Below are 24,955 nucleotides of genomic sequence, written 5' to 3'. Positions count from 1 at the left end.
TTTTTTTTTTTTTAGATTGGTGCGACCACGGTGCTAGGTGCGAGCGGTGGTTGGTGCGCTTTACGTGTTGTGCCTCATTTAGTTTTTAAATTAAAGTCAAATTAACAATATGCCTCCCAAAAAGAAAGCCCCCGAGCCGAGTAAAAAGACCGAAATGAAGAAAAAAGAGAAAGTAATCGAGGTAAGTCGGGTGCCAAGTCCACACTTCAGCACCAGTATGTTGCGGCCATGGCGCTTTTTTTTTTTTTTTTTGGAACCAATTAATTCTATTCCATAATATGCCGGCGTGAAGCTCGCCAGTGTTCAGATCTGCCCCCATTGAGTAGAAACCTGGCCCTGTGGTTCTACACGCGTTCCTATAGTTGACTTGGCCGCTTGAGAGGCGCCGGTCAGTCATCGGGTGGCACGTCTCGGGGCTGTTCACAACGTGTGCCACTTCTGTGCCGTGCCCCTGACGAATACACGTTTTCGTCGTTCAGGACAAGACTTTTGGTTTGAAAAACAAGAAAGGAGCCAAAACGCAGAAGTTTATTCAACAAGTCGAAAAACAAGTCAAGTTCGGCAACCAACCTGCCAAAAAGGTGAGCGATTTTGTGCTCTCGATGCATGGCAACCATTCCGCTGTTTTATACCGATTAACCTATGTTATGACGTTTCGTAAAGTACGAGTCGTAAGGTACTTTGGAACGAAAATAATTAAAACGTTGTGGCATCATTTTTTTTTTTTTCTGTGCGTCTTATTTGGTTATACTGGTGTCGTCGCGAGCTACTGTCGCGAGCTTAACACAGCGCTCGCAGTGTTAAGTGCGCGACAGTATCGGCTAAAATTAACTAAATCCTCCGGGTTTATAAATTGCTGTTAAAAAGAGAGCATCTGGCAATCTTTGTTTCTCCATCTCCTGAAGGGGATGAGTCATGTCAAGTTTCATCTGAATAGGTCGAGGCGGTGCCTGTCAAAAAGAAGACGGAAGCCGAGGATCTAAACTCGCTGTTTCGGCCTGTTCAGAAGGTGGAGAAGGGTATGTACCTCTCTTTACGGTCATAAACTTTATATTTTACTAAATGAGGTAACTTGCGCTCCCTCGAAGCCACTTACGACGAGAGAATACACTGGTGCCATCTGTTGGGTAGCCCTGAAACGCTTGAATTTCCACATATAGAGGGTATCTGAAATGCCGAGGCTCCATCTAAAATGAGCCGTAAAAAATCTGCGCTGCGCATAGTAATCTAAACTTCTCCTCAAAGGTGTATTTCATAAGTGGGCTTTACCTCACAAAATTACAAGGCGGAGCTCTTGCTGCAAAAACATAGTGCAAAAAACCTTGCCAGGGTCAACGGCGGGCGACAACGCAGACGACAGTCGAGTGGCGGCATTTGCCGCATGTATTGGTAGATGGCGCTACTTCTGTAGCGTATCGGCGAAAGAAAGCAGACGACATGCAGTTGAAATCTGTCGGCAACAAGAGCGCCGTCGTTATGCAACCGCGTTTTCGGTTATTTTTGTTACTTCAAGTTTTGCCATCATTGTCCACATATAGGTACAGTCGGCGGCAAAAGTTTGCGGGGCGCGGGAGCGTCAGCCGAAATGACTGGTTGCGCCTTCTGACGGTGCGCGGCCGCTCTCAGGATTCACGCTTCGAGAATGTGCTTCCTTTCGTGCTCGAAGTCATGTCTTTTTTACTCGCTTCCGCCCGACGTGCACGAGATGACCGGCGCAAGGTGCCGCTATGACAGCCATCATGCCGCGCGTCTGCCTTGGCCATCTTGATGGGTGACTGAGCTCGCACATGCTACAGATAAAGATAACATTTCGCGGCACCTTGCGCCAGTCCCTGTTATCTCGTCGGCGTCGAACGGAACCGAGCGAAAAAAGCATGACCACGAACAAGAAAGGAAGCGCATGCGCAAAGCGTGAGTCTTAAGAGTGGCAACGCGCCGTGAGAAGGCGCAGCCAGTCTTCTCGGCTGGTGTAGCGTGCCCCGCAAACTTTTGTTTCCGACTGTACATTACAAAAGGATTATGTTCATTGTAATAGACCACGGTCGTCGCGGGCAGTCTCGATGTTTTTTAAAAGCAAGTCGGAACCAGAGCCGTATATTGGGAGAGTTTGGCCAGTGGGTGTGGCGACGAAGACGCCGGAGAGGAGAAAAGTAAATGAAAGGGAGGAGAGCGCCGAAGGAGCGAGAGAGAAAGAAGGGAGCAGAGAGGAGACGACCGCCATTTTTTCGCAACGCTGTCGGAGACTGGTCGGAGGAGAGCACTGCTGAGGCTACGCGTCGTCCGCTACGGGCCGACTTCTTTTTCGCCTGAATAAAAGTTTGTGGCCATACGCCGAAAATCTTCATTTATTAGCTTTTTAACCCACCAAGGAATAACAGAATGTCATTTTCTTGCCAGAGCCAGCGATATAATAGGCAATAATCGAGATTTAGATGCCGATCCCACGCATTCCGCCGGGAGAATGATCGAAGATGGCGGTCCTCCCTACTCAGGTGGAAGCAGCCGGGAGTTCACGCGCATGCGCTGATGCCTCTCGCTCTACGCCACGTGCTGATTGGCTCACTTGGGAGGAGAGCGTTAAGGCGGCGAGATCATAGACTGACCAAACTCTCCCCATATACGGCTCTGGTCGGAACAAGGATGTAGCGCCATCTATCAATACGCGCGCCAAACGCACCCCACCACTCGACTCCGTCATCCGCCGTTTACCCTGACAAGTTTTTTGGCCCTATTTTTTACGGAAAGGGAGTTACGCCTCGTAATTTTATGAGGTAAAACCCACCTGTGAAATACATGCTTGACGAAAAGTTTAGAATGCTACGTGCAGGCGCCGATTTTTATGGTCCATTTTAAATCGAGCCTTGGCATTTCAGACATCCTACAGGGTGATACAAGGAGACGCCAGGCTCTTTAGATCGACCGGAAAATTCGGTTTCTTAACCTATCGCACTACGACTTTGTGCAGCGTTGCCCACAGATGGTGCATTTTTTTTGTAAAATTTGCAAAGAGCGAACTTACCTGAGGAAAAAGTAAAGAAAGAAAAAAGCTTAGCTCCTATGGAAATGCAGCGAAGCCACCGGTCTGCAAACGACTCGGCGCCGTTTCGCACGGGAGACAAGGAATGGCGCAAGCGGTCGCGACGCCAACTGCCGCCAACGGACGAGCAGACGACGCCGAGAGCCGGCGTATTTAGCAGACAAGGAACTGCAGTTCCTTGTTGTTACTGCGCCTGATTTTGTTTCTGCGACTGTTGCTGCCTGCGGAACGCGCGCCGCTTTTGAGTCGAAAAGATTGGCTGCTGAAGACGCTGGCTCTCGGCGCCGTATACTCGTTCATTGGCGGCGTTCGTTGCGCCATCTCTTGTCTCCCGTGCGAAACGGCGCCGTGTTGTTTGCAGACCGGTGGCGTCGCTGCGTTTCCATAGGAGCTAAGCCTTTTTCTTTCTTTACTTTTTCCTCAGGTAAGTTCACCTGTCGTCTCCTCGTATCACCCTGTATATATTTCTGTAATTTTTTATGCCTCATTCTGAGGGCTGGATATAACTCTTCCGGTGTTATAAGCAACCAATTCTCAGAGTGCATAGATTTGATCTCGCAAATACTGCAAAGCTAGTTATACGCAGATGACTATGAGAAGGGTTCCAGGAGTAGCTGATAGATGGTGCCTACGTGCCAGTGCATTCTCTTGTAAGCGGCTGCAAGCTTGGTTTCAAGCGAGCACACTGCAGTCGAGTGCACTCCATCGCAAATGTGTGAACCAGTCTTTAGAAGGCAGTGGTGTCACGTTAAAAGGGGCCTAGAAACCATTTTTAACCTTTGCCTCGATAATTCTCATAAGGAAGCTTCAGTGTGCAGTGGTTACTGAACATGTTTTAGTTTTCAGTTCAATTCCTTAACTTCAGAATGAAAAAGTTTGAGAAAATCAAATGTTACTTTGTCTTGGTTCCGCTCGGAAGAAGACTGCAATGTGTCTGGAATGCGATAGGTGCATTTTGTAATGGATTAACTGCTCCAGGACTGCAGGCGAGATGGGGAATTGGATGATCGACACCTGTAGACAGAACAAACCACCTGTTCTGAGCATCCAGAAATATCTGCAGCGGTCGTTGGATAGCGAAGTAGTACCCTTTCTTTAGATTACCCAGCAGAAACGAAGCCTTTGGTCAAGTGCTGATGTGTCTCGATTCGCTTTCCTCTCGTTGCACAAGATGCATAGAACTGTCTTGAAAGTGTCTCTTGGTCCGGCAATACTCCATGGCTCCACATGAGTTTTATTATTGAGAACACAATGCAATTCACTTTAGTATTGTTTAGAAACTCCGCATGTAAAATATAACCATTTAGTTCCATCTAAATATTTATTAAAAGGCTCACCAAAGTTCAAGGTGTACCAAGTCAACAAAATCTGCTACATTTTGGCAGCTAAAGGAATGCCCAAACAGGATACTTTAAGGGCAACTCTGCTCAGTTCTGAAGATTTTTGGATAATGAGTGATTTCACATTAAAAAGCCCTAGTAAAAGACAATATGTCATTTGCTTCGCGAACAATGGGATATGTATTTTTTAATCTAATATTAAACACAAGCAGAAAGCGAAACCAAAGCATCGGCTTCATCCAGCAACATTGGCCTCAGGCCGCCAAGAACATGGCTATCACGTGGTACGAGATGTCACATGATCCTTTACGCAACGACGGCGGGATTGGGGTGGGCGTGTGCCAGGCGCAGGTGTTGTCTGCACCGCAGTCTTCACCAGATTTTGGTGTCTACGAAATTCGACGACGTCTGGACAACTGCGGTATAAGTTTGCGCACATAGTGTCCGTAGTGTGGACGAAGCTCTGAGAGGCAATAATCACAAACAGTGAGACGACGACGGCGGTTGTGATGTGGGAGACGGCGGCAAATGGCAGGACCATTGCGGGGCATTCGGACGGCTCTCAAGAAGCGCACTGCGGAGGCACGTTCGCCAATCATGTGGACACTGCCGAGCACTGAGAGGAATCGTTGGCCGACGTCACTCGTTAAACTTGCCGGGAGAAGTTAAAACAAACAAAAGGAGGCAATGGTGATGACGTTTAGCTCAATGTTGGCTTCGCTCAAGCCATAACTTTGACTGTGCTGTTGGCTGTGCCTCAATTCGCCCGCTCGATTCAGCCGATTTCGGTAACTTGGCGAGTTGCAAAGTTTGCCGGACTGTTTAGGAAACATTCAGCCAGAACTACGTCGTAATACTTGACGTGTGGTCTTCCTAGGTGATACTGAAGAGGACTGCATTGTTGTTTCAAAAATAAAAAAATGAGACGAAGTTGCCCTTTAAAAACACTTGAGGCGACACTTCTCCGCCATATGAAGTGAAAGTTGCCGGCAGTTCATTTTCTGTTTAGACATCACGGCTTTCCTCCTTGCCTCCTCTGCTTTTCTGTGACATCAATGCTCGTCAGATTTGACGTCACACGCCACCTGCCAATGGTGTGCCTGTTGTCTGGCCATCTGTTTTGCTGTGCCCTCGTATCCTTTCCTTTCCCGTTCTCGGGACTTGAAGAGCAGCCGAGGCCTTGAGCAATTGACTGACAGCTAACAGAGCGTGTGATGTCCGGACTTAGGTGAGCATGCTCTAATCCTCCGTCAAGGACACAAGTGGACCTTGGCAAAGGGAAGTTTTCCTCCCGGCAAAAAAAGCTTGACAGAAGCGAATCGCCGCGCACTTTAAATGGCAGAGAAGTGTCGCTTCACACATTCTTGAAGTGTCCTGATCAGACAGCCGTTGACACACAGCACAGTTCATTAGGGTACGTTGGAGACATTCCAATTTTTGGGAATTCTTCTATTTTTCCAGGAAAAGCTCAGAGTTGGTACCACTAACATGATACGTACGCTGGGTGAAGTATTGTGAACACACCACATCGGCAGTCTTCTAAGAGTTAATCCTGTTAATTCTGATGTAGCGTACATTCTCTCTGTCTCGACAGCGTTTTACTTTCAAACTTGGGCTGTGTTCCTGAAGGACACGTGCAGGCCACAGCAGTACAGACGCCGTTGGAGCCTGCTGCAATGCAGATGACACTTGCGCTGCGGCCGTTTACAGGGTGGCTCATGTGTCTACTGTATGGGTGCCCATGTTATGACAATGCAAGGTTGCACGAAAAATATTTAATGTTTCAGGAAACCGATCCCGGAGAGCCGTTCATTAGTAATTTTTAGTGTGAAATCGCCCATTGCCCTGGACTATTTGGAATTGAATGGAGTTGCCCTTTAAAGCAACACTTTACTCCCAAATAAACTTTTTTTTTTATCTTTCTGGATAGGACATACAAAAAAGAAAAAGAGAATTAACGCAATATTTACGTCGCCAGGTGCAATTTAAGTTCGGAGTGATTTCGTCTGCCAGTGCGTGCCAGCTCAAAAATGATTTCTATTTGGAAGCCAACATCACAGCGACGTCAGTGTAAAAGTGATTTTGTGAGCCTCCCATCGGTTAGCAGGAGCATGGAGGAGAGTTGCTCTCACTGCATACCTCCCCTCTGCGCACTGAGAAAAGATGTGAGAAAAAGGTGGAGAGGAGTATGGTCTGCATGACTGCATCCACGGCTCTGTCTAAATTGCGTGCCGCGGCATAAGTATTGCATTAACTAATCTTTGTTGTGTGGAAAATGCCGTTTGTGACTTCCTTGAAGAGACATGACTTTCAATCGCTTTGGTGGTTCTGTGTCCTCCATCAGTGGGTTGGACCTAGATGAGGCTTATACCTTAAGGGAAACAAATTTGAATGGCACCTGTGGAGAGATCTTAGTGCAGAATGAAAATCCTTCAATCACAAAAATTGATACCCCGACTTTATGTTGCAGCATCCTTCGTAACCATTTTTGCTTCACGACATAAACCTCGCAACTTGAATTTTGATAAAAACAATTTCAATTTCTTTCTCTGCGACGTGTGTTGAAGGGCCCCATTTGCTGTGACTTGTGTTAACTAGCAGTTGAATTGATAGGCATTTGTGGTCTATTTCTCGACAGGCGCAGACCCCAAGTCTGTGTTGTGTGCCTTCTTCAAGCAAGGTACCTGTGGCAAAGGAGATAAGTGCAAATTCTCACACGACATTACCATCGAGCGGAAAGCAGAGAAGAGGGATATTTACACCGATGTTCGTGATTCCGGTAGGTTGCTCTTCGCCACGGCAGGACAACTATTTTATTACGCTGGTTAGAATTCTGTAATCTGCATGTTTAATTTTAAGTTACCCAAGTGGCTCAAAGTGGGCAACCTCTGCTTGATAGGGGGGATAAATATTAAAGAAAAGAAATACTTATATGTTGAATCCTTCGTTTCCAGGTTTTCTATTTAAAAAAAAAAATTGGGGGGTAAAAATCGGTCACTTTGTTCCCAGCTTGTAATCGGGGAGAATTCGGGTTTATCTAAGTAATTATACTGGAGTTCGGGTTCTCCAGGTTATATTTAGAAAGATATAAGTATAATGAACAAAAAATAGCATTTATCAGTTTTAATATATGACTTTCTTACCATATTTACTCGAGTAATAGCCGCACTGTTTATGAAGAAAACCTGAGGGTTCGCTTTTCCGCGGAGCACGCAGATTGCCAATCACCACGATCGACAGCATGATTCCGGCTGTTTACAGGACAGAGATAACGTCTTCGTGCCAAGATACCATCTGTGAAGATTGCATTTGTATGGAGGATTGTGTTCTCGATTTGGTTATTTGCTATGTCATTTATGTGCAACGCAATGATTGGCTGTAAATGTGCTTTTAGGGAAAGAAGACGCAAGGGCCTTGTTCATAAATAGTGCGGCTATTACTCGAGTAAATACGGTATTTCGCAATTAAGTCATTACCCCTTTGACGGTCCAGCTTTTTTCCCCAAGAGGTGTTTCCCTGTGGTTCGGTTTTGTTTGCAAAAGAATTGTATAAGGAAAGGGTGAATACGCAGGTTTTTTTCTTAATTATACAGCGGGAGCACATACAGTGCTTGCAAGCTGTTTAGGTTTAGAAGCAATAAATGAATATCGAAGGCGAAAAGTTGTCACCTTTCTTCCGTTCGGTTTCATTTTGGCGGATCCACTTCTACAACACTCCAGCGGCTTCAGATTCCTAACCGGACATATTTTACAGAACTTCTTTATTGGATGATGAGCTCCTATCCCCTAAATTTAATTCTGAAAAGCAATTGGGAAGTCTGAATCGGAAGAGCCAGTTCTCCCATCCAGCAGCGTCACTAGGGTCAGAGGCACACGCAGAGCAGTAGACCTCCGCAAACGCCCCCCGCCGCTCTCGTGGCCTGCCACGACACCCCTCTGAGCGCTGTACCCGGGGCAATCCCCTTCCCTTGTGACGCCACTGCTCCCTTCAGCACTACCGCCAGAGCGGCCGACATAGAAAGTAAGCATCACATGCACGGAGCGTCTAATTTGAAAACTATAAATAACCCACCAATGCGAAACATACAAGTAGAATGTTTATGGTTTACAAAAACGTTCAGGGACTCCTTTTATGTCATTGTAGTTAACTGAGGCCAAAAGAATCTAGGTTTGTTTGTGAGGTCTGTGGCCAGCGCACGTGTTCCTCTTACCAACCCTTTGTTTCCTACAAAATATTTTCGAGTAATTTGGAAAATGGTGGAAGTAAATTTCCGAATTCAGGTTTAACCCGATTTTCAAGAAACATGTTTCGCGTATAAATATTGGGTTTTACCCAAAAATGAAGGACCCTACTTAAATGCTGCTCTGACTTCCAGTGTAGCTGCCTAAGCCGCCATTTCCAAATTTGTGTTTGAAAGTAGCTGTGGTACTTGGTCATATACCTGTTATAATGGAATGGTTGATTGGAGAGTGGAAATGACCTCTCTGTTTACTCTGTGACAGATTCAGTGGCAAATTCAGAGGGGGAGTCCGGACGTCCTTACCCTTCCCCTTGAATTCCGCATGTGTAAAAGTTTAGGGTGGGGAATACCCCGATTCCTTCTGGAAATACCTGCGTCCGCCCCCAGACACAGCAAACACAAACACGACTGCAGTAATTCTGCAACCCTTATGCTAATTGTGTAGTGCTCTGTGTACTCTTTGTGGGTTGGGTAAGATAATGCACAATTGAGACAATGTATGGAGGAGCTCAGTTTAGATCAGTGTATATTAATGGAGCCAACAGGTTGCAGTTAACTTCCTTGCAGCGAGAAGTAGCACAGAAATAGTGTGAAGTCAAGAACATCATTACCATACCCTTAACTGGGGAGCACATGCATAAAATGCAACACATGGCAATAACTTTGAAAGGTGGTCAAGTCATACAAGTGCCTGTGCAAAACAATCTTCAATGCTAAGTTTATGCACCCATACTTCTAACTCTACAGTCCCCTAACATTTTCTCCGAGCATCAAAACTCCGTAGTGACGCAATTAACTGCTACTCTTACTGCTGTCAATCGGACCAAAAAGAAGTTTGCAATGCACCATTTGTTTCAAACAATGTTTTCTTGTAGAAAAAGTTCTAGTCACACAGGTGAAAAATTACAATTGATCCGTCTGATTGATCAAAAGGGAAGCTAGCTTTCGTGGGTTTGAAGCACATGTTGCCTTGTGTAGCCCAGCATATGGCTTTTAATGTAGCATGACGTTTTTGTAGGCAGTATGAGGTCCCTTGCAGCCTCTAAGCAGTTTCTTTTGCACAGATACAATGGAGAACTGGGACGAGGCTAAGCTGGCTGAAGTGGTGGAGCAGAAGCACGGAGAGGCTGAGAGGCGCATGCCCAAGACTGATATTGTGAGTTTGCCGCCTCTGTTGTCAAAAGAAAGGTGTGGGATATAGCACACTGAGATTAGTGTAAAGCCCCTAACATTTGTGAGCCCCTAATTTTCGTGTGTGACTTGGAAAATTTGCGAACTCTAGGGACTAAGAATATTTGTATCGTCTGGAGAGACGAATTCCAGTTTTTGGAATTCGCGAAATTTAATGGTTGCAAATATGACCCTGCCGCCCGATTCGCGAAAAATTGGGGCCTCAAAAATGAAGGGTTTTACTGTACATGTCTTACTTACTCTATGCTAAAAAGGGAACTTCTTGAGTAAAATATTGCATTTTGGCAAACCTTTAATTGTCATTTTCTGAATTGTAAGCTTCCTATGCAACAATATGTAGCAGAACTGTATAGCCACGAAAGCTTGCTGGTTTACGGTTGAAGGCAGATGTTTCGAACGTCTTCGCGAGATCGCCTCTTACCCCATGGAGGTAATACAGTAGACTTTCGATTATTCAGTCCCGTTTCATTCTAACAGTTCAGCACTACTGGCAACCGTGCATACATAATAATAAAGAAAAAAAGTTCTCTATTTCAATCTTGAAATGTCAACTATCGGTTAACTCAACCTATATTGAATTGGTGGCGGGCAGATTAGAAGCACAATCGGTTGTGCCTGAGGCGTCAACAGTCAGATATATCAAACTAAACGGTTTATTTCTTAATCTACAAAGCGTGTGCGAAGCCTCACTGAGCACACTTCTTACTGAGCACCGGTGTACTGCGTAGAATCAACACCCGCGAAAGCGAGCTCCATGGGTGTTGCTTCTCCGCAGTGCAGTTGTGCTCGGTAAGAAGTGCGCTCAACGAGGCTGACTCATCGCGAACTGTGCCTGCAAGTGCAGTTTTACGACTCCGACTCTTGGGACCTCCCAGATAGAGCACTGCACGGGCCCACTTTTTGAGGCCCGGCCCAGCCCGGGCTTGCTGACTCTTAGTCTTACTCGACCCGGACAGGCCTGATGGGATGCCTAATTGATCAGGCCCAGCCTGGGCCTGGCCCGGTGAGAGGCCAAAGCATGCCTCATCTCTTAAATTCAAGTGTGCCCTGAGGTTGCTGTCATATCACAATTACATAGTGAACATTCAAAAGCTTACACAAATATAAAAGACATAGCTTATCTTTGGTAGCAAAAAAGAACTTTTTTTTTTTTTTTTTTTTCAAAAGTTTTAAAGAAAAAAGAAAGGCAATCATACCTTCCCCTGTGACGGGATTGCTCTGGTTTTTTTGCCCGCTGGGAACTGCCCCACTATGCTGATGGATTTTCCGTATCTTCTTGCGGGATTCGCCCCAAAACAGCTTTCCTTATTTCTAAGATTATTTTAGTGGCATCGTAGCGAGATGGCACTTCCGTTTCTTTGTTTCTTTTGAATCTGAACGATCAATGCATTAGCGTTTTCTTCTCAACGTTTTAAAAAATGACGCCATTGCGTGAGCCCGGCCTGGGCCCAGAAAGAATCCGTACTGCCCTGCCCGGGCCCGGCCCAGACCTGGAAACAGTCCGTGCTACCCGGCCCGGGTTTTCGGGTAGGCCCGGCCCCGTGCAGAGCTCTACTCCCCGTGCGTCAGTCTTCTTGCACAAAGAAAATGGAGAGCAAACCATATGGCAAATTCCACTGGTCGTTTTGGAGCGCGCCTGGATTGTCTTTCCTGGAGCACGCCATTTCAGTGGGCGATCGGGATCAAGACGGACATGTTCCATTCGTCGTTTTGGATCAGATCAGGATCCATGCTTGTGTTTCGTACCAACACCAAAAACTATGTCAATGCACCGAGAAAGTGAGGGAGAGGAGGATACGAGAGCGCGCGGGGATGTCGGAATGTCGAGCTCTTGTTGGAACGATTAGTGGGTAGACATAAAGCTAACTGCCTTTGTCTCCACTGCACTCGTCGAACGCTTGAGAACGCCAATGTCCGGCGTTTGACTTTCGCATTCAAATGCGTTCGACAAGTGCAGGGGAGACAAAGGCAGCGTTTGTCACCACTGCACTCGTTGAACTTTCAGCTAAAGTCCAGATGCAGCCGACGCTACAAGCTAAGGGGACCAATGAAGCAGCGTCAAAAGCGCAAGTCTCGAGGCTTTTCTGTTTATAATTGGTACAGCCATAATATTACACATACAGTAACAACACAAACACCTTGATGGTGCACTTTTGACGCTCTCTGATTGGCCCCATCAGCTCCTAGCGTCGGTTGCGTCTGGACGTCTGGGGAAAACGAAGTATAGAGTGGCATCATTCGGTACCAGTACCCAATGTTTTTTGTGTTTGTACCTTGCAGATTTGCAAGCACTTCCTGGATGCCCTCGAGCAGAACAAGTATGGCTGGTTCTGGGAGTGCCCCAGCGGAGGGCAGAAGTGCCACTACCGCCATGCGGTTCCCCCTGGGTTTGTGCTCAAGAAGAACAAAAAGAATGCAGATGAGGTCAAGCCAGAGGATACTCTGACCATAGAGGATCTCATTGAAACTGAGGTATGTTGCCTTGTCTCTCTGCATGCCGATTTTCAGGATTTCCCTGCAGGGCATGGTATCGGTTCTCATGCCTTTTGCTAGGGTGGGCACAGAAGCAACATGACAGATATATTGGCAACTCAAAATGTGACGACAGACGTAGTGTCCGGGCGGACTTTCACGCCTTGTGGCTTCTTGTGGCAAGTGCGGGTGTACTTCAGAAGTAGACCGGCCATGTTTTTGTTTAATTTGCTAAGCATATCTTATCTGACATTTCCTTCCCGACTAGTATTGTGGGAAATGCTTTGACAGTTTGTCCCGAAGTGCGACCCCTTTGCATATTCGTGTCGCTTTAATGGCAGCCATTCCAAGGAAAGGTGAGTAATATGTGCTAGGGATATCAGCTTTACCTTATGAAGTATCTACTTTTTTTGTGTATCTTTGTAGTGTAGTATGTTTTCTTTTTAATCAGGAACTTAGATTCTGGTACAGGCAACTAATTTAAATCTGCTTATATTTCTTAAACATGTAAATCTAGAAGAACATGCTTAGACTGCTGTCACAAATTAATGAATGCCTGAAGATCTGCTGCAAGAGGTTTTGAATGGGAAATTGCAGAAAATAATGTACTCAGGGGTGGACAGTATTTCAAATACAAGTATTTGAAATATGTATTTCAAGCACTTTGTGCATTTTGCATTTGTATTTAATTACAAATTGGGTAATGTATTTGACGTGTGTATTTAAATACTAAAACGTGGGTATTTCAAATACAATTGTAATTAAATACAATTTTGTGGGCAAAAATACATCCCTCAAATTTATTGTCACTGTCCAGAGCAGGAAGAAAACTATGTTCTGCACCGAATGCAGTGTCTCTCAATCAAGCACAAGCGTTTAGTGATTTTGTGATTATGGTGCTAGTCCAGGGCAAGAATAGTGACGAAATCGACGTTCACAGGCAGACTGGCTAAATAGGTGCCTGTGACAACTTGTAATGCTTTCCAGCCTGATTTCCATCCATATTTTTGCCTGGAACATTCTAAATGCGCGGGTCGTCCAGATTTTTGTAACTGGTGCGAGTTGCAACAATAAAAAATTCTCTAGCTAGTGCTGCGTAGGGTGACCACCTTCTTGCTGGCGAAATGTGGGACACGCGGGGCAGGGGAAGAGGGGGCGTTGTAGAGGAAATTTATGAACACGCACACCACGAACCGAGGCTCTGTTAACACACTTAATATTATGTGCTGTTTATACACCTGCAAATTGTATTGCAGCAATTAAGCTAAAATAATTTTCACTCTCAGACATATATCTTTTTATGACAAATATATTATTAAATGTGTCGAAGTTGAAAGCATAAAAATGAACTCCAGCAGAACTCAATGCATCAAATGAAGTTAAAGGGGCACTGACACCCCAAAGGTCGTATTTACATTAAAACCTCGTTATAACAAAGTTGAAGGAGCGATCGTAATTATTTCGTTATAACCATTAGTTTGTTATAGCCAATGTCCATTTCTTTCCTATTAGCAAGCAAGGGGAATTATGATTGCTTTGTTATACCCATTAGTTTGTTATATCCCATTTTGTTATAACGAGGTTTTACTGTATTTTTATTGTCTAAAACGATGCAAGTTGCAGTCATAGACACGCAAAAAAAACCGCATCGCGAAAAAACATTTTCCCGCGCGCGCGCGCGCCTTTTTATTTTTGGCGTTTGATTTTCCCGCGTCTCGCCTCCTCGCTTCTTTTGATCGGTGACGTCAAAAATCAGGAAATTTAGAAGCTTTGTAGGCGACATCTCTATAACATTTAATTACGGCAATCCTAAAACATGTTTTTTAACGCAATTGCGAACGCACTACGGCCCTTCTTTTTGAAATACCAAAAATCGGGAGTTCGTTGTGGTGCCGTCTCCTGGATTTGTATCCTCCAACGGTAAACAGGCGACACCGCTCAAAACCGGTCCGCCGCAACACCGGGCGCTCGCTCCTTTCCTCCTCGCTTTGGGTCGCCATGGCAACAGCAGGGAGTGGTGAAAGGAAGTCGACTCTCAGGTCTCCGCGATTTTTGACGTCAAGGCACCGGCGCCGATCGCGCGGGAACTTCGAATTCGGCATTTGGAAATTGTTTTTTTACTTCACGAATACTGAATTCCCAAATCTCAAATTTTGAGGGTAATGTCCCGGCATCGTTTTCAATCGTTTCGGATAATAAAAAAAATATGATTTTGATGTGTCAGTGCCCCTTTAAGAAACAGTAAATCTTTTTCGGGTTATTATTTCCTGTCAAAGTTTAGTTTTATCAACATGGTCCTACACACATTTTTAACATTTTGTTCTTTTTCGACTGTTGTGAGCTGCAGGCTTTTTGCCTTGTGTAGCTATCTTCACTAAAAAAAATCCACAGCAACTTTTCTGCATTGACGCAACAATATGAAAATAATTACTATGATTTACATTTAAACTTTTGGCGAGCAATTTTCTCTTACGATATTTTGCCACCAAGGGGAGAGGCACAACGGCGCATGCGCGTCGGGTCTCCTGCAAGAACGACGGTCGCTTCCTGCAATGCTTGGACAGGAAATGGCATACCATAGCGATTCACACGATTACCAGCGACCTCCGCGCTTCCCCGTGCCCCGTTGTTCAGCGGCACCATGAATTGCAGAGCGAATTTTACGACAGTGTGAAATGCGGGACATTTTGAAGATTTGTGAATTTCTCGCGGGACGCGGGACACGAGCCCTTAAATGCGGGACAGTCCCGCGAGTCGCGGGACGGGTGGTCACCCTAGTGCTGCGCGTCTTGGTCGTCTTGGTTCTTTGTTGGTCTATACCAGTATGTAATCGACAAAAAAAGCTGCTTGAAGCTCTGTACTTTTTCCACCTATTACGTCCAAGCTGATTACATTTTTTTTTTGTGATTATATTTCTATTACGTTACTAGAGCCTCGCACACCAACTCCCGTGTGTGCCATGCAAAATGATAATGAGATACCCAGAAATCCGTTGCAGGTGACCTGAATTCGCTAACGCAAATTTTGAGGAATGTATTCGGAAAAGTATTTGGAGGAGACCAAATACATTTGATTGTATTTGTATCTTGTACTTAAATGCTTTTTTGGAAATGTAATCAGATTTGTAATTAAATACATTTTTGACGAAGTATTTTGTATTTGTATTTCGATACATATTTGCATGTATTTTGCCCTTCCCTGAATGTACAAAGTCTGACCTTCTTATTCCAAAAAGTTAAAGTAGCGTAAAAATCGTAGCAAGAGCACGGACCAGCATACAATGTCCGGACTAGCGAAGCCCAAAGTACAACATTCAGAGTTGCCTAATTACCATAAAATACCGGGCAAGTGCCCGCCCAAAATGTGGAGATAATCTCGGTAAATCTAGGGGGATGGGTGTCGTTAGGTCGGGGAGCAAAAAATGCGGGAGCATGAGGCAGGGCAGGTTTGACCACTTAGCACCAGACTGCGCGCACAAAGCTTTACTGCCTTGCTCTGTTGTGCTTGGAGAAGCGGCTGATGCGAAGGAGTATCTCTGTTAGCAAGGTAAGCTCAGAAGTCTGGGGTAGGTGCTTATTGTGCCATGGGTGCATGTTCAGTATTGTGCAGTGATTGGAACCTCGCATGTAAAACTCTGGAGACTTGTTTTAAGTACTGTTCCAGAAATTTGTTAACATGAAAGTATGAATTGTAAGTAGGGTTCTGAATTTTCTGAGTTAATTCTTGAGCAAAATTGAAAGGTATTTTTCCGATCTATTTTTTTAGGGGCGAAGCTCCTTAGGTTCTGGCCTTGTCTGTCCGGCGTCCGTGCTCACATCGATCTTGCTGGTGCTCGTGATTGTGCTTGTGTAGGGCAAAAAAAAAAAAAAAAAAAGAGATAAAAGTCGACAGCTTCGAACCTGTGCGGGGAGACCCCAATGGATTTCTAGTCCATCGCCTTAACCACTCGGCCACGACTGCGGGACGAGTAGAGGGCTCTGAGATGTAGTAACTCAAGAGCTGGGGATGTTATGGATGAAACGTTGCATGTAGCCGCTCAACGTCTATACAGGAGAGGACGCTGTTGTCAAATGCGTATATAATCACGTTAAACTTTGCATGCATTGGCTCAACGTTTATAGACGAGAGGGCGCTGCGGTGAAATGCTCAAATGCGTATATAACCACGTTCCATACCACACATTCTCTTTCTGACATGGATGAAAACGAACGAAAGGCTCGGCATGCTGCGGCTCAGTGTCTACGTAGACAAGCACCACCAGAGCTTCGCCCCAATCTACATCATTCACCACGTGGAGATGCGGTCATTTTTTTTAAATCAAAATTTGGAGTTGTTTTGAACTTTTGCTTGTCATACACAAAATTTAGTTCTTTTTTTTTTTTTATGTTCAGCATTATTGACTTATGGAGAGAATCTCGATTTGCGAGTTCAATTAAAACGCCCTTTTCAGAGAACTCGACAACAGCAACATACTTTAAAAAAAACAAGCTAGCTGGTGGTGTTTCATGGTAATAAAACCCAAGACTCGGAAACACAGAAGGGGACGAACACGACACAACGTCTCAACAGACGGCCTTTCATGATACAAGTTGGAAATTGGAATACAGTTGATTAAATACACTTGCCTTTCTTGAGGCAAGTTTTCTTCAGATGGAAGGACAGATGGGAATTCCAGTATTCAGCAGTTCGGACAAGTCCTTTTTCGTTGGCCATGGTAACTTGCACACGGCAAAACTTGCAGACAGTAATGTCATTGCTGCCATTCACTTTAAAATTCAGGTATTCTTTGGCTCAATTACCGGGCAGCTTTCGCTTCCTGCCCATCGCGCGGAGGTGCGGAAAAAGCCTACGAAATCTCTCGAACCTCCGTCGTCAGTGCGAACGACAAGTTTGGTCTTCAGCAAAAGTAGGCCCAAGAAAGGCGAATTAGTGACTCTAGGCATGTGCGGGAGGAAGGCTTCAAGTGGAACGGAAGGGAAGACTGGAGGTCGTTGGAAGGGTACCTATTCTTTTTGATAAGGGGTCAAAAAACATTCTTTTGTGACCCGCAAAAAAAAAAAAAAAAGGTTAGGATTTTAGAGAAAATAAAGGCCGATCAGTTTGCACGTGACAGTCCCCAAATTTTTAGTTTTCTGGCATGAAATAAATGTTGAGCACATTTTCTTCTAGGATTGTTTTTATCCCATATAATTGCCATTTCAGTAGTCACATTCACCTGGAGAAATGTCAAAGGATAGCTGAGCGAAAATGCCCAATTTTTAAACAAGCGGCCATTTGGAAAGGAAATGCATTATTTCTTTATGGAAACAGAGTTGCCCCTCGAAATTTCCCTAGATGAAACAAACCACTCAGATGCGCTTTGGAGGATGATTCCAGTTTGCTGCATCAAGAAACTACTACTTCTGTTGTTTTTTTTTAATATTATTTATTTGATACCTACATTGCCCGGGTGTATCTCAAAACATTCCATTCGCACTTAACCTTGCGCATTTCGTCCCATTCTCATTTGGTTTGCCTCGTTTGAACCAAATTTTCATACAATCCAAACCAATTTCTTTCGCAATGAGTCCATTCTCATTTTGCCCATTATCTGAGAACATTCCATTCGCATTTGGACCTTGCACATTTCATCCTATTTTCATTTGGTCTGTCTTGTTGGCACCGTATCATAAGATTTGAACCAGTTTTTTTCGCAATGGGCCCATTCTCACTTTGCCCGCTCGTGCTACGACCAAATGGCGCTAGTTCGGCATGCTTTTTACGTCGATATGCCTTCACGGCTTCGTTGGTGAGCCTTACCAAATTTGGTCTTACCTCGTTTAGGCCCCCAGCATACCATCAGATATATGTAGGGTCCTTCATTTTTGGGCAAAACTTGATATTTCCCTATATTAACACCTTGAATATGCTTTTTGAAAATCTGGTTAACCGAATTCGGAACAAAAATTACACCATTTTCATGTTTTTTGGTGTTCTAAAAGTGTGGAGCTCAATAATGGAACTTGTTGAAAGTACGCATGGGAGAAGTGATGCAAGAAATATTCGAGTAATACTTTCTGGGGGGATAAACTTGTTTTAGCGAAGGCAATTTTGATAAGAAAGCGCTACCCCAGAGTACCGAATGACTCGCTGACGTTTCTGTGCGTTGCAAACGGAAATTTTGATGTTGAAAAAACATTATCTCAGTTAAGATATGTCTGAAAGCTAGAGAGGTCTACTATCGAACCAGAAACGCCATAAATGCAGATTATTATGTTTCAACAAAAAGTTGAAATGACCAAGTGAGATGGGCGAAACGAGAACGGGTTCAAATGAGGAGGGTTTAAATGCGAAGAATGAAACGGGAAAGAGCCAAATGCAATGGGTCAAAGCGAGAAGATCTTTTTGAGAAAGAGAAGAAGAAAACACACAAAAAAAAAAAACAGTAGGTCACAACAATAACATTATTTCATAAAAAAATGAGCAAGCAGTGGAAATCAATACCTATTGGGTATCACATTCCAATCATGAATGGTCTACGGAAAAAAAAAAAAAAAAATAGTACTACTTTAGTGGGTCAGTGCACGCAGAAAGTTCTCGGATCTTTTAATTATTGTTAACCCTACATAAAACATAATGAGGAGCAAGAATTTATTTAGGATGGCCTATACCGATCAATGTTTTTTTTTATTTTACGGCCTAAGAAATTTTTTGTGATGTAGCAGGTCGAAGAGCTCTACAGACGGAGATTTTTTGTTTTTTATTCCCGGCTTTGTAATAGCATGGTTACTCTTGCACCCAGGCAAATGTTAGGCAGTGAAGCGGGTGAATTACCTCCACCAACATTGCAAAGATTTGCAGTGTTGACAGCTTGCAGCATATTCCCGCTCAGCTCGCAGCAGACCCTCATGCAAGGATTTGTGCATTGTAACGGTTTGCGATGGTTTGTGCAGAGGGCCAAGCTGGGCAGCAACCTGGCTCGTATCACCTTGGAAAGCTTCCTGGCATGGAAGAAAGCAAAGATCCAGGAGCGCCAAGCGACCGAGCAGAAAGAGCGAGACCGCAAGCGAGACGAATTCAAGGCTGGACGCAACATGGGGGTGCGTCTTGGTGTATCTGCTCTTAGCTTCCACTTGATTCATTAGTACTTTTTTTCTATTGGCCGTGTACGATAGTCACTGAATGTTCCCAGAGTACCGAATTCTATTCATTCCGCTTGCCAAAAATCAGGCCCCGCAGAATCCAGTTCTGATTGGCTGGTTTAACCTGTGTCGGAAGTTATCAGTCAGCCATTCTGGAGATAGGCCCAAAACAACAAAAAAACTTACACAAGACGTTTCCGCGTTACCACGGCTACGGCTACGAGTTGAGAATGAACAGAAGGTGTGTTGAATTTTTCTGATTTTTTTTTTTTTTATCGAATCTAGTTTCGGCAAAAGGATTACCGGCTTGTTTGCTCGCTCCGGTTGCGCTGGTGCTGTGTTTCAAACTATGCCTCAGACGCCAAACCTAACATTCGACTTCGATGTGTTTCGAGGTGAGAGAGAGAGAGACGAAACAGCAAAGAGCAACTCACAAACGAGTGTCGCCACAGTTGTAAATATATCAGCTTGAACTTTAGAATTAACTTTAACATGAAGGAAGAAAGGACAGGAGAGGACAAACAGCTGACTACCAACGGTGTTTTAGTGTAAACTTCTTCCTTGCACGCTTGCTTCTTCATTTAGAGTCCAAAGTAGAGCACGATAAACCTATTACATAAATAAACCTATTGCACTAATAAAGCGTCTCTTAAGGGAACAGCGGCAGGACATCTGGCAGCTCATTGCAGGACATGCCAGTGCAGTGCAGCTTTTAACAGCACAATCATTCTAGCCAGTAACAACAATCCTCATGCACGTGAGATGATCGAGGCGCTCGCTATCGAGGAACATATGGAAGATTGCGTCAGCCCCCCATCAATCACCGTTCACAAAAAAGAAAGACAATACCTACAAAATGTCACGCCCCGAACAACAACAGCACGAGCTTGTGGCAGGTTAGTTTCAAAAACAATAATTTTTAGGGAATTCTGTGTAATTGTTCTCTATCATTTGTATAAGAGTAAATATCGGTAGTGATCTTTATTACTGCAATAGGTTTATTTATGTAATAGGTTTATCAAGTTCTATTTTGGACTCTAAATGAAGACGCCAATGCGCAAGGAAAAAGTCTACACTAAAACACCGTTGGTAGTCAGCTCTTTGTCCTCTCCTGTCCTTTCTTTCTTCGTGTTCAAGTTAATTCTAAAGTTCAAGCTGATATATTTACAAGTATGTACCAACAAGCTCAACGCTTAACCGTTATTCAGTCGCCACAGGCCAGGAACGTCAATTGAAGAGCTCACAGAAGGACGAACGCTACACTGTACGTGCTTCGCTTCAACTGCACAGGGCAGTGCTATGTTGGGGATCGCGACTGCTGTGCCGCGACTCAGTTCTGAAATGAAGCTTGGGAGTTTCTGTACTCTGGGAACATTCAGCGACTTTAGGGTATGAAATTGAAGGGATGAAAATTGGTTAGGACGCCCGAATACCAATACCCTATGACTGCGCAAAATGTTATGCATGGTGTTTATTAATGTCGCACTTTAATTTTCTGTGCAGTTGAGCGGCAGAGACATGTTTACTTTCCGGCCTGAACTGGCGGACGATGACCAGAATGAGGAGGATGAGGAGGCGTACGACCTCACGCGATTTGGAGGGGAAGAGGACAGCACTCAGGTGAGATATCCTCGCTGCTTCCTTTGTGACATGAACCCTAGGTGAGGACTCAGATTTGGCATACATTTTGGGCTGCTGCATAGGTGTGATTTATTTACAAAGCAACCTACCTGCATTGCCGTCGAGCATTTTTGCAGGGGTGGGTTTTTCAGAAAAAAGTTATTTAGACAACTGAAAGAGAACCAAAACCTTCTATGAAATGCAACTAGTACAAAAAAGGCATCTATAAAGCAACGAAATAAAACGGGCATTTTGTGTCCAATGCAACTGGAAGGCAACTTGTCAGGAATACGTCCTTTGGCAACCTATTCTACTTCTTCTATAGTTCTTGGGGAAAGAAATGAAAAAGCGAAAACTTCAGTCTGAAAGGAGTAAGTACGGTCGGATTCTGTTTGGGTGGTCCTCCCTTCCCATTGCGTAAAATGGTTCCTGTTAAAGCATATTGCCATTAATTAATAGTTTATTGTTATATGTATTGTTATTATAATTCTCGTCATCTAAAACTTTTAACCTATCAAAAAAGTTTTCTTCTTTCGTTTAGTAACTCTCAGTGTATGACCTTTTTAATGCTGGTGACACTCGCTCCAAATGGATCCCACTATTCAATCAAGATTCCACTCTTAAAGAACCACTAAAAAGAGAAAAAAAAAAAAAAATGCTTTTTTTTAAACAGTCTGGTTGGGACATTCGTGTCCAAAAATAAGTTTTATGCGAAAAAAAAAATTTTTTAGAGCAATATTGATGGCACGAGATGTGACTTAGTCGGTTGTCACCCCCTTTCCACTTGTTTTCTCTCTTGGCATTTCGGGTGCATGAAGGAGAGGTAGATCGGCTTGGCCATCATGTTGAGGTGGAAAGAGTGTGTGATCATTCCATGACATCATGGACTCTGCGTGCAGAATTCAAAATAAATCTTGCATTATCAATATTGCTCCAAAAAAGATTTTTTTTTTTTTTTTTGCGTAAAAATAATTTCTTAACACGCGTGTCCCAACTAGACTGTGTGAAAAAAAACATTTTGTTTCTTTTCAGTGGCCCTTTAATCCACAAAAAGAAAGTTGAACAAAGTTGAAGAAACTCTTTTTAAAACTCGGTACAGACACACTGCACTGGGTTTAACTCTTTAGTGATGGGTAGAATGTAGGGTTTCATGGTCAGGGAGGGAGCAGAAGAGGCTGGGGTTGGGCCAGACAAGCAGAACGTTATTCCCAAAACGTGCACATACTAAGAAGGACACTAATGCAACGGACATCGAAAGTGTGGATAAATGGTACATAAACAGTGAAACTGATAACACAACTGCCATCTCTGGTTTCACATTTTCAAATTTCATTTTCTGAGAAATTTGGAGGATGTTTTTCCCAAGTTTAGTTGTTGCCAGAAGTTTGGTTTTTTAAATATTTGCCTGCTTTGACCTGCAATTTTTAGTTTTTAAAGTTAAAACTTTAGTGCTCATACTATTTTTTCTTAAGCAAAGTTTTTCGTTTGTTTGTTCCTGTATGTTTTCATAATTTTGACGAGGCAAATTACCGTGTGCCTGATAAAATGAAGTATTTATTATATATAAAAAAAAAAAAAAATTTGTTATCTAGGTATACCATTTGACTAGGCTGTAACGTTTTGTGCCTTTTTCATGCAAGATGGGAGTTTGCCGATGAAGGGAACAGTGGAAAATGATGCGTGTGCTTCTTTATTTTCGTAACTCGAAGAATGTCTGCGATATTGAAATGTTTTAAATCTGCCAAAGCTCTGTCATGATCTTATGCACAGGCTGCATAGGCTTATGAAAGGATTTATATTTGTATGCGAGGTGTGGAGACTAAATAGAATAGACAGAAAAAGACAAGAAAAGTTTCCGAAAGGAGGTTAAAGACTGGCCACAATGCCGGCGGTCCTGCCCTTGTGGCCGAAATTCAAAACGCTCGTCCGCCACACTTCCTTCCTTTTTACGAGGGAGGCGAAGCGGTAGCTGCTCGCCTCAGCCACAAGGGGGCAGGACCACTGGAGCAAAGATGCTCTGCGATAGAAAACAGAAGAGACACGAACGCCCTGTATATGATAATCTTTTCCTCCGCATTTGTGGACTGCCAGCGTCACACCTGTGGCACGAGTGGAAACTTTAGCGCAACCCTGCGCTTACTACATGCTTCAAATTTTTCTCAAATTGACTGATTTGAGATGACGCTCAGCAAATTTCTAGCTGGAACCATTTCTTTATTTTCACTAATTAAAAAGGTAATTAACAAATTTTAGTTATTCGACTTATTGTGAAGATGAGCCCCCATGGGTATCTCCCCCTGGCTGTATAATTCACCTGTACAGACTGCAATATTTTACGGCTTTTTTTAAGTAAATCTACTTGAAGTAAAATTACACCCTGTATATTTATCCAGCAACTCTTGTACCCTACGTAGAAGTGCCTTGCACCATAACAACAGTCTGCAAACTTTCGGTATTGACTGGCAGGCAGCCTCTGGCAAATTTCTACAAATTCACACATGGACAAAGATGAGGAAGTCTGATTTGCAGCCAAACTGTGCCTTTATTACTTCTACTGGTACGGGGAAGTGTTAAAATTTTGATAACTACCTGTATTGCACCGTACCATGGGTGCCATTTCTGGTTGGAATTCTTTGTATAAACTTGTTTGGTGTATCAACACTCAGCCTTTTTCATGGTGGGGTTCATTAAAAAATAGCGCTTTCGCCTATTATGACCTTTCTTTTTCTTCTCTTGTAATTGCCAGTTTTGAGATAACTTTACATTCATTTGCAAATGCTTTGACCCACACAAACTAATGTCTGAGAGAGCAACAAGGCCCTTAGTTGTGTCCACTCAAAGCTTCGCAATTGCATGTGAACATTTGGTCGGCCTGCACTCGTGGATCCTCAGGTGCTGTTGCGAAACCCCCTTTGACCTGCTGTTGCGAAACCCCCTCTAAGATGAACAAAACCTTCCATTGCTACCTTCACCACCTATGCTTTTGTTTACGCTTGCTGTTAGGCTGTACGAGAGATCACACTAGAAAACCTGACAGCTGAATCCTTGCAAGGAGGAGACTTTGCTGCCGGAGCTTCAACAACGGGTGAGCTCTTGATTTTCGCAATTGTATTCTTCAGTTGTTAGGGACAGTACTGTATTAGCTTCCTCTAATGTATACAGTCTTTGAGGGAGTGCTGGCAATATGCTAGCAGCTGCAAACATATTTTACAGATCAGAATTGGGGTTAAGGCAGCCCTACTTAAAAGTGTGCCGATTTTAATCGCACAACTGAGTCGCTCGTTGTTCACACTGGTGAATGAACCAGGAAACTCTCTTTACATGCAATCATTACCATTTGGCTTAATTAAGTCCCCTTTCATAAGGGTGTTCTTGCTGATGCTGAATATGTTACTGGTAGGATTTCACTGTAAATTATAACAATGGCTGTGGAACTTTTTTTAGGAGGAAGTATGGCCACTTCTGTTCCAATTGACGAAAGGCTCTTTGAAGATGATGAGGACCTGGATGACCTTGAAGATGATCTTCAAGACCTGAATGTGGAGTAATGTGTCAGGTTCTCTGACAGCTTGTTGCAGTTTTATTTTTGTGAATAAGTAAATAAATGAATGCCACAAATAAACTAGCTTGAATTTTTTTTTTTTTTTTTTTAAGCTTTTAAAGGTTAGCAATTGTAGACTCGGCCTCAATTCGAATGGATAATCTATCCAGCATATTTCATGCCAAGAGTCCACCATACTATAGAAATTTGCATAATTGCGGTCAAGTGGTAGCAACAGAAAATAATTTGATTCCAATCGAGCTTACCGTAAAATCCCGAGAGATGCCCCACCTTTGAAAGATAGCCTACCCCTATTTTTGGCTTGATTTGCTATATTTTTTTAAACACCAAAAGATAGCCCACTCCTGGTAGTAGTGTTGGGATCAATGATGG

General features: G+C 43.8%; 1 protein-coding gene across 1 annotated transcript; it reads left to right on the top strand.

Moving 5' to 3' along the window:
- Positions 1–24,643, top strand: LOC8024682 (zinc finger CCCH domain-containing protein 15). Its single transcript, XM_029975122.2, has 10 exons — positions 1–181; positions 480–581; positions 938–1,019; positions 7,016–7,156; positions 9,682–9,773; positions 12,089–12,280; positions 19,213–19,359; positions 20,905–21,021; positions 24,025–24,106; positions 24,466–24,643. Exons 1-10 carry the CDS (start codon positions 110–112, stop codon positions 24,567–24,569), a joined length of 1,131 nt encoding a protein of 376 aa, XP_029830982.1. The 5' UTR covers positions 1–109; the 3' UTR covers positions 24,570–24,643.
- The last annotated feature ends 312 nt before the right edge of the window (positions 24,644–24,955 follow it).

This window comes from Ixodes scapularis, unplaced genomic scaffold, assembly GCF_016920785.2.
Source record: "Ixodes scapularis isolate PalLabHiFi unplaced genomic scaffold, ASM1692078v2 PGA_scaffold9__187_contigs__length_104089568, whole genome shotgun sequence".
NCBI lineage: Eukaryota > Metazoa > Arthropoda > Arachnida > Ixodida > Ixodidae > Ixodes > Ixodes scapularis.
This window is presented reverse-complemented; position numbering and strand designations above follow the sequence as displayed.

Excerpts from the sequence above, each read along its gene's own strand:
- LOC8024682 (XM_029975122.2), top strand. The coding sequence starts at position 110 with ATGCCTCCCAAAAAGAAAGCCCCCGAGCCGAGTAAAAAGACCGAAATG. Across the intron at positions 182-479 it reads AAAAAGAGAAAGTAATCGAG|GACAAGACTTTTGGTTTGAA; the intron begins GTAAGTCGGGTG and ends TTCGTCGTTCAG. Across the intron at positions 7,157-9,681 it reads CACCGATGTTCGTGATTCCG|ATACAATGGAGAACTGGGAC; the intron begins GTAGGTTGCTCT and ends TCTTTTGCACAG.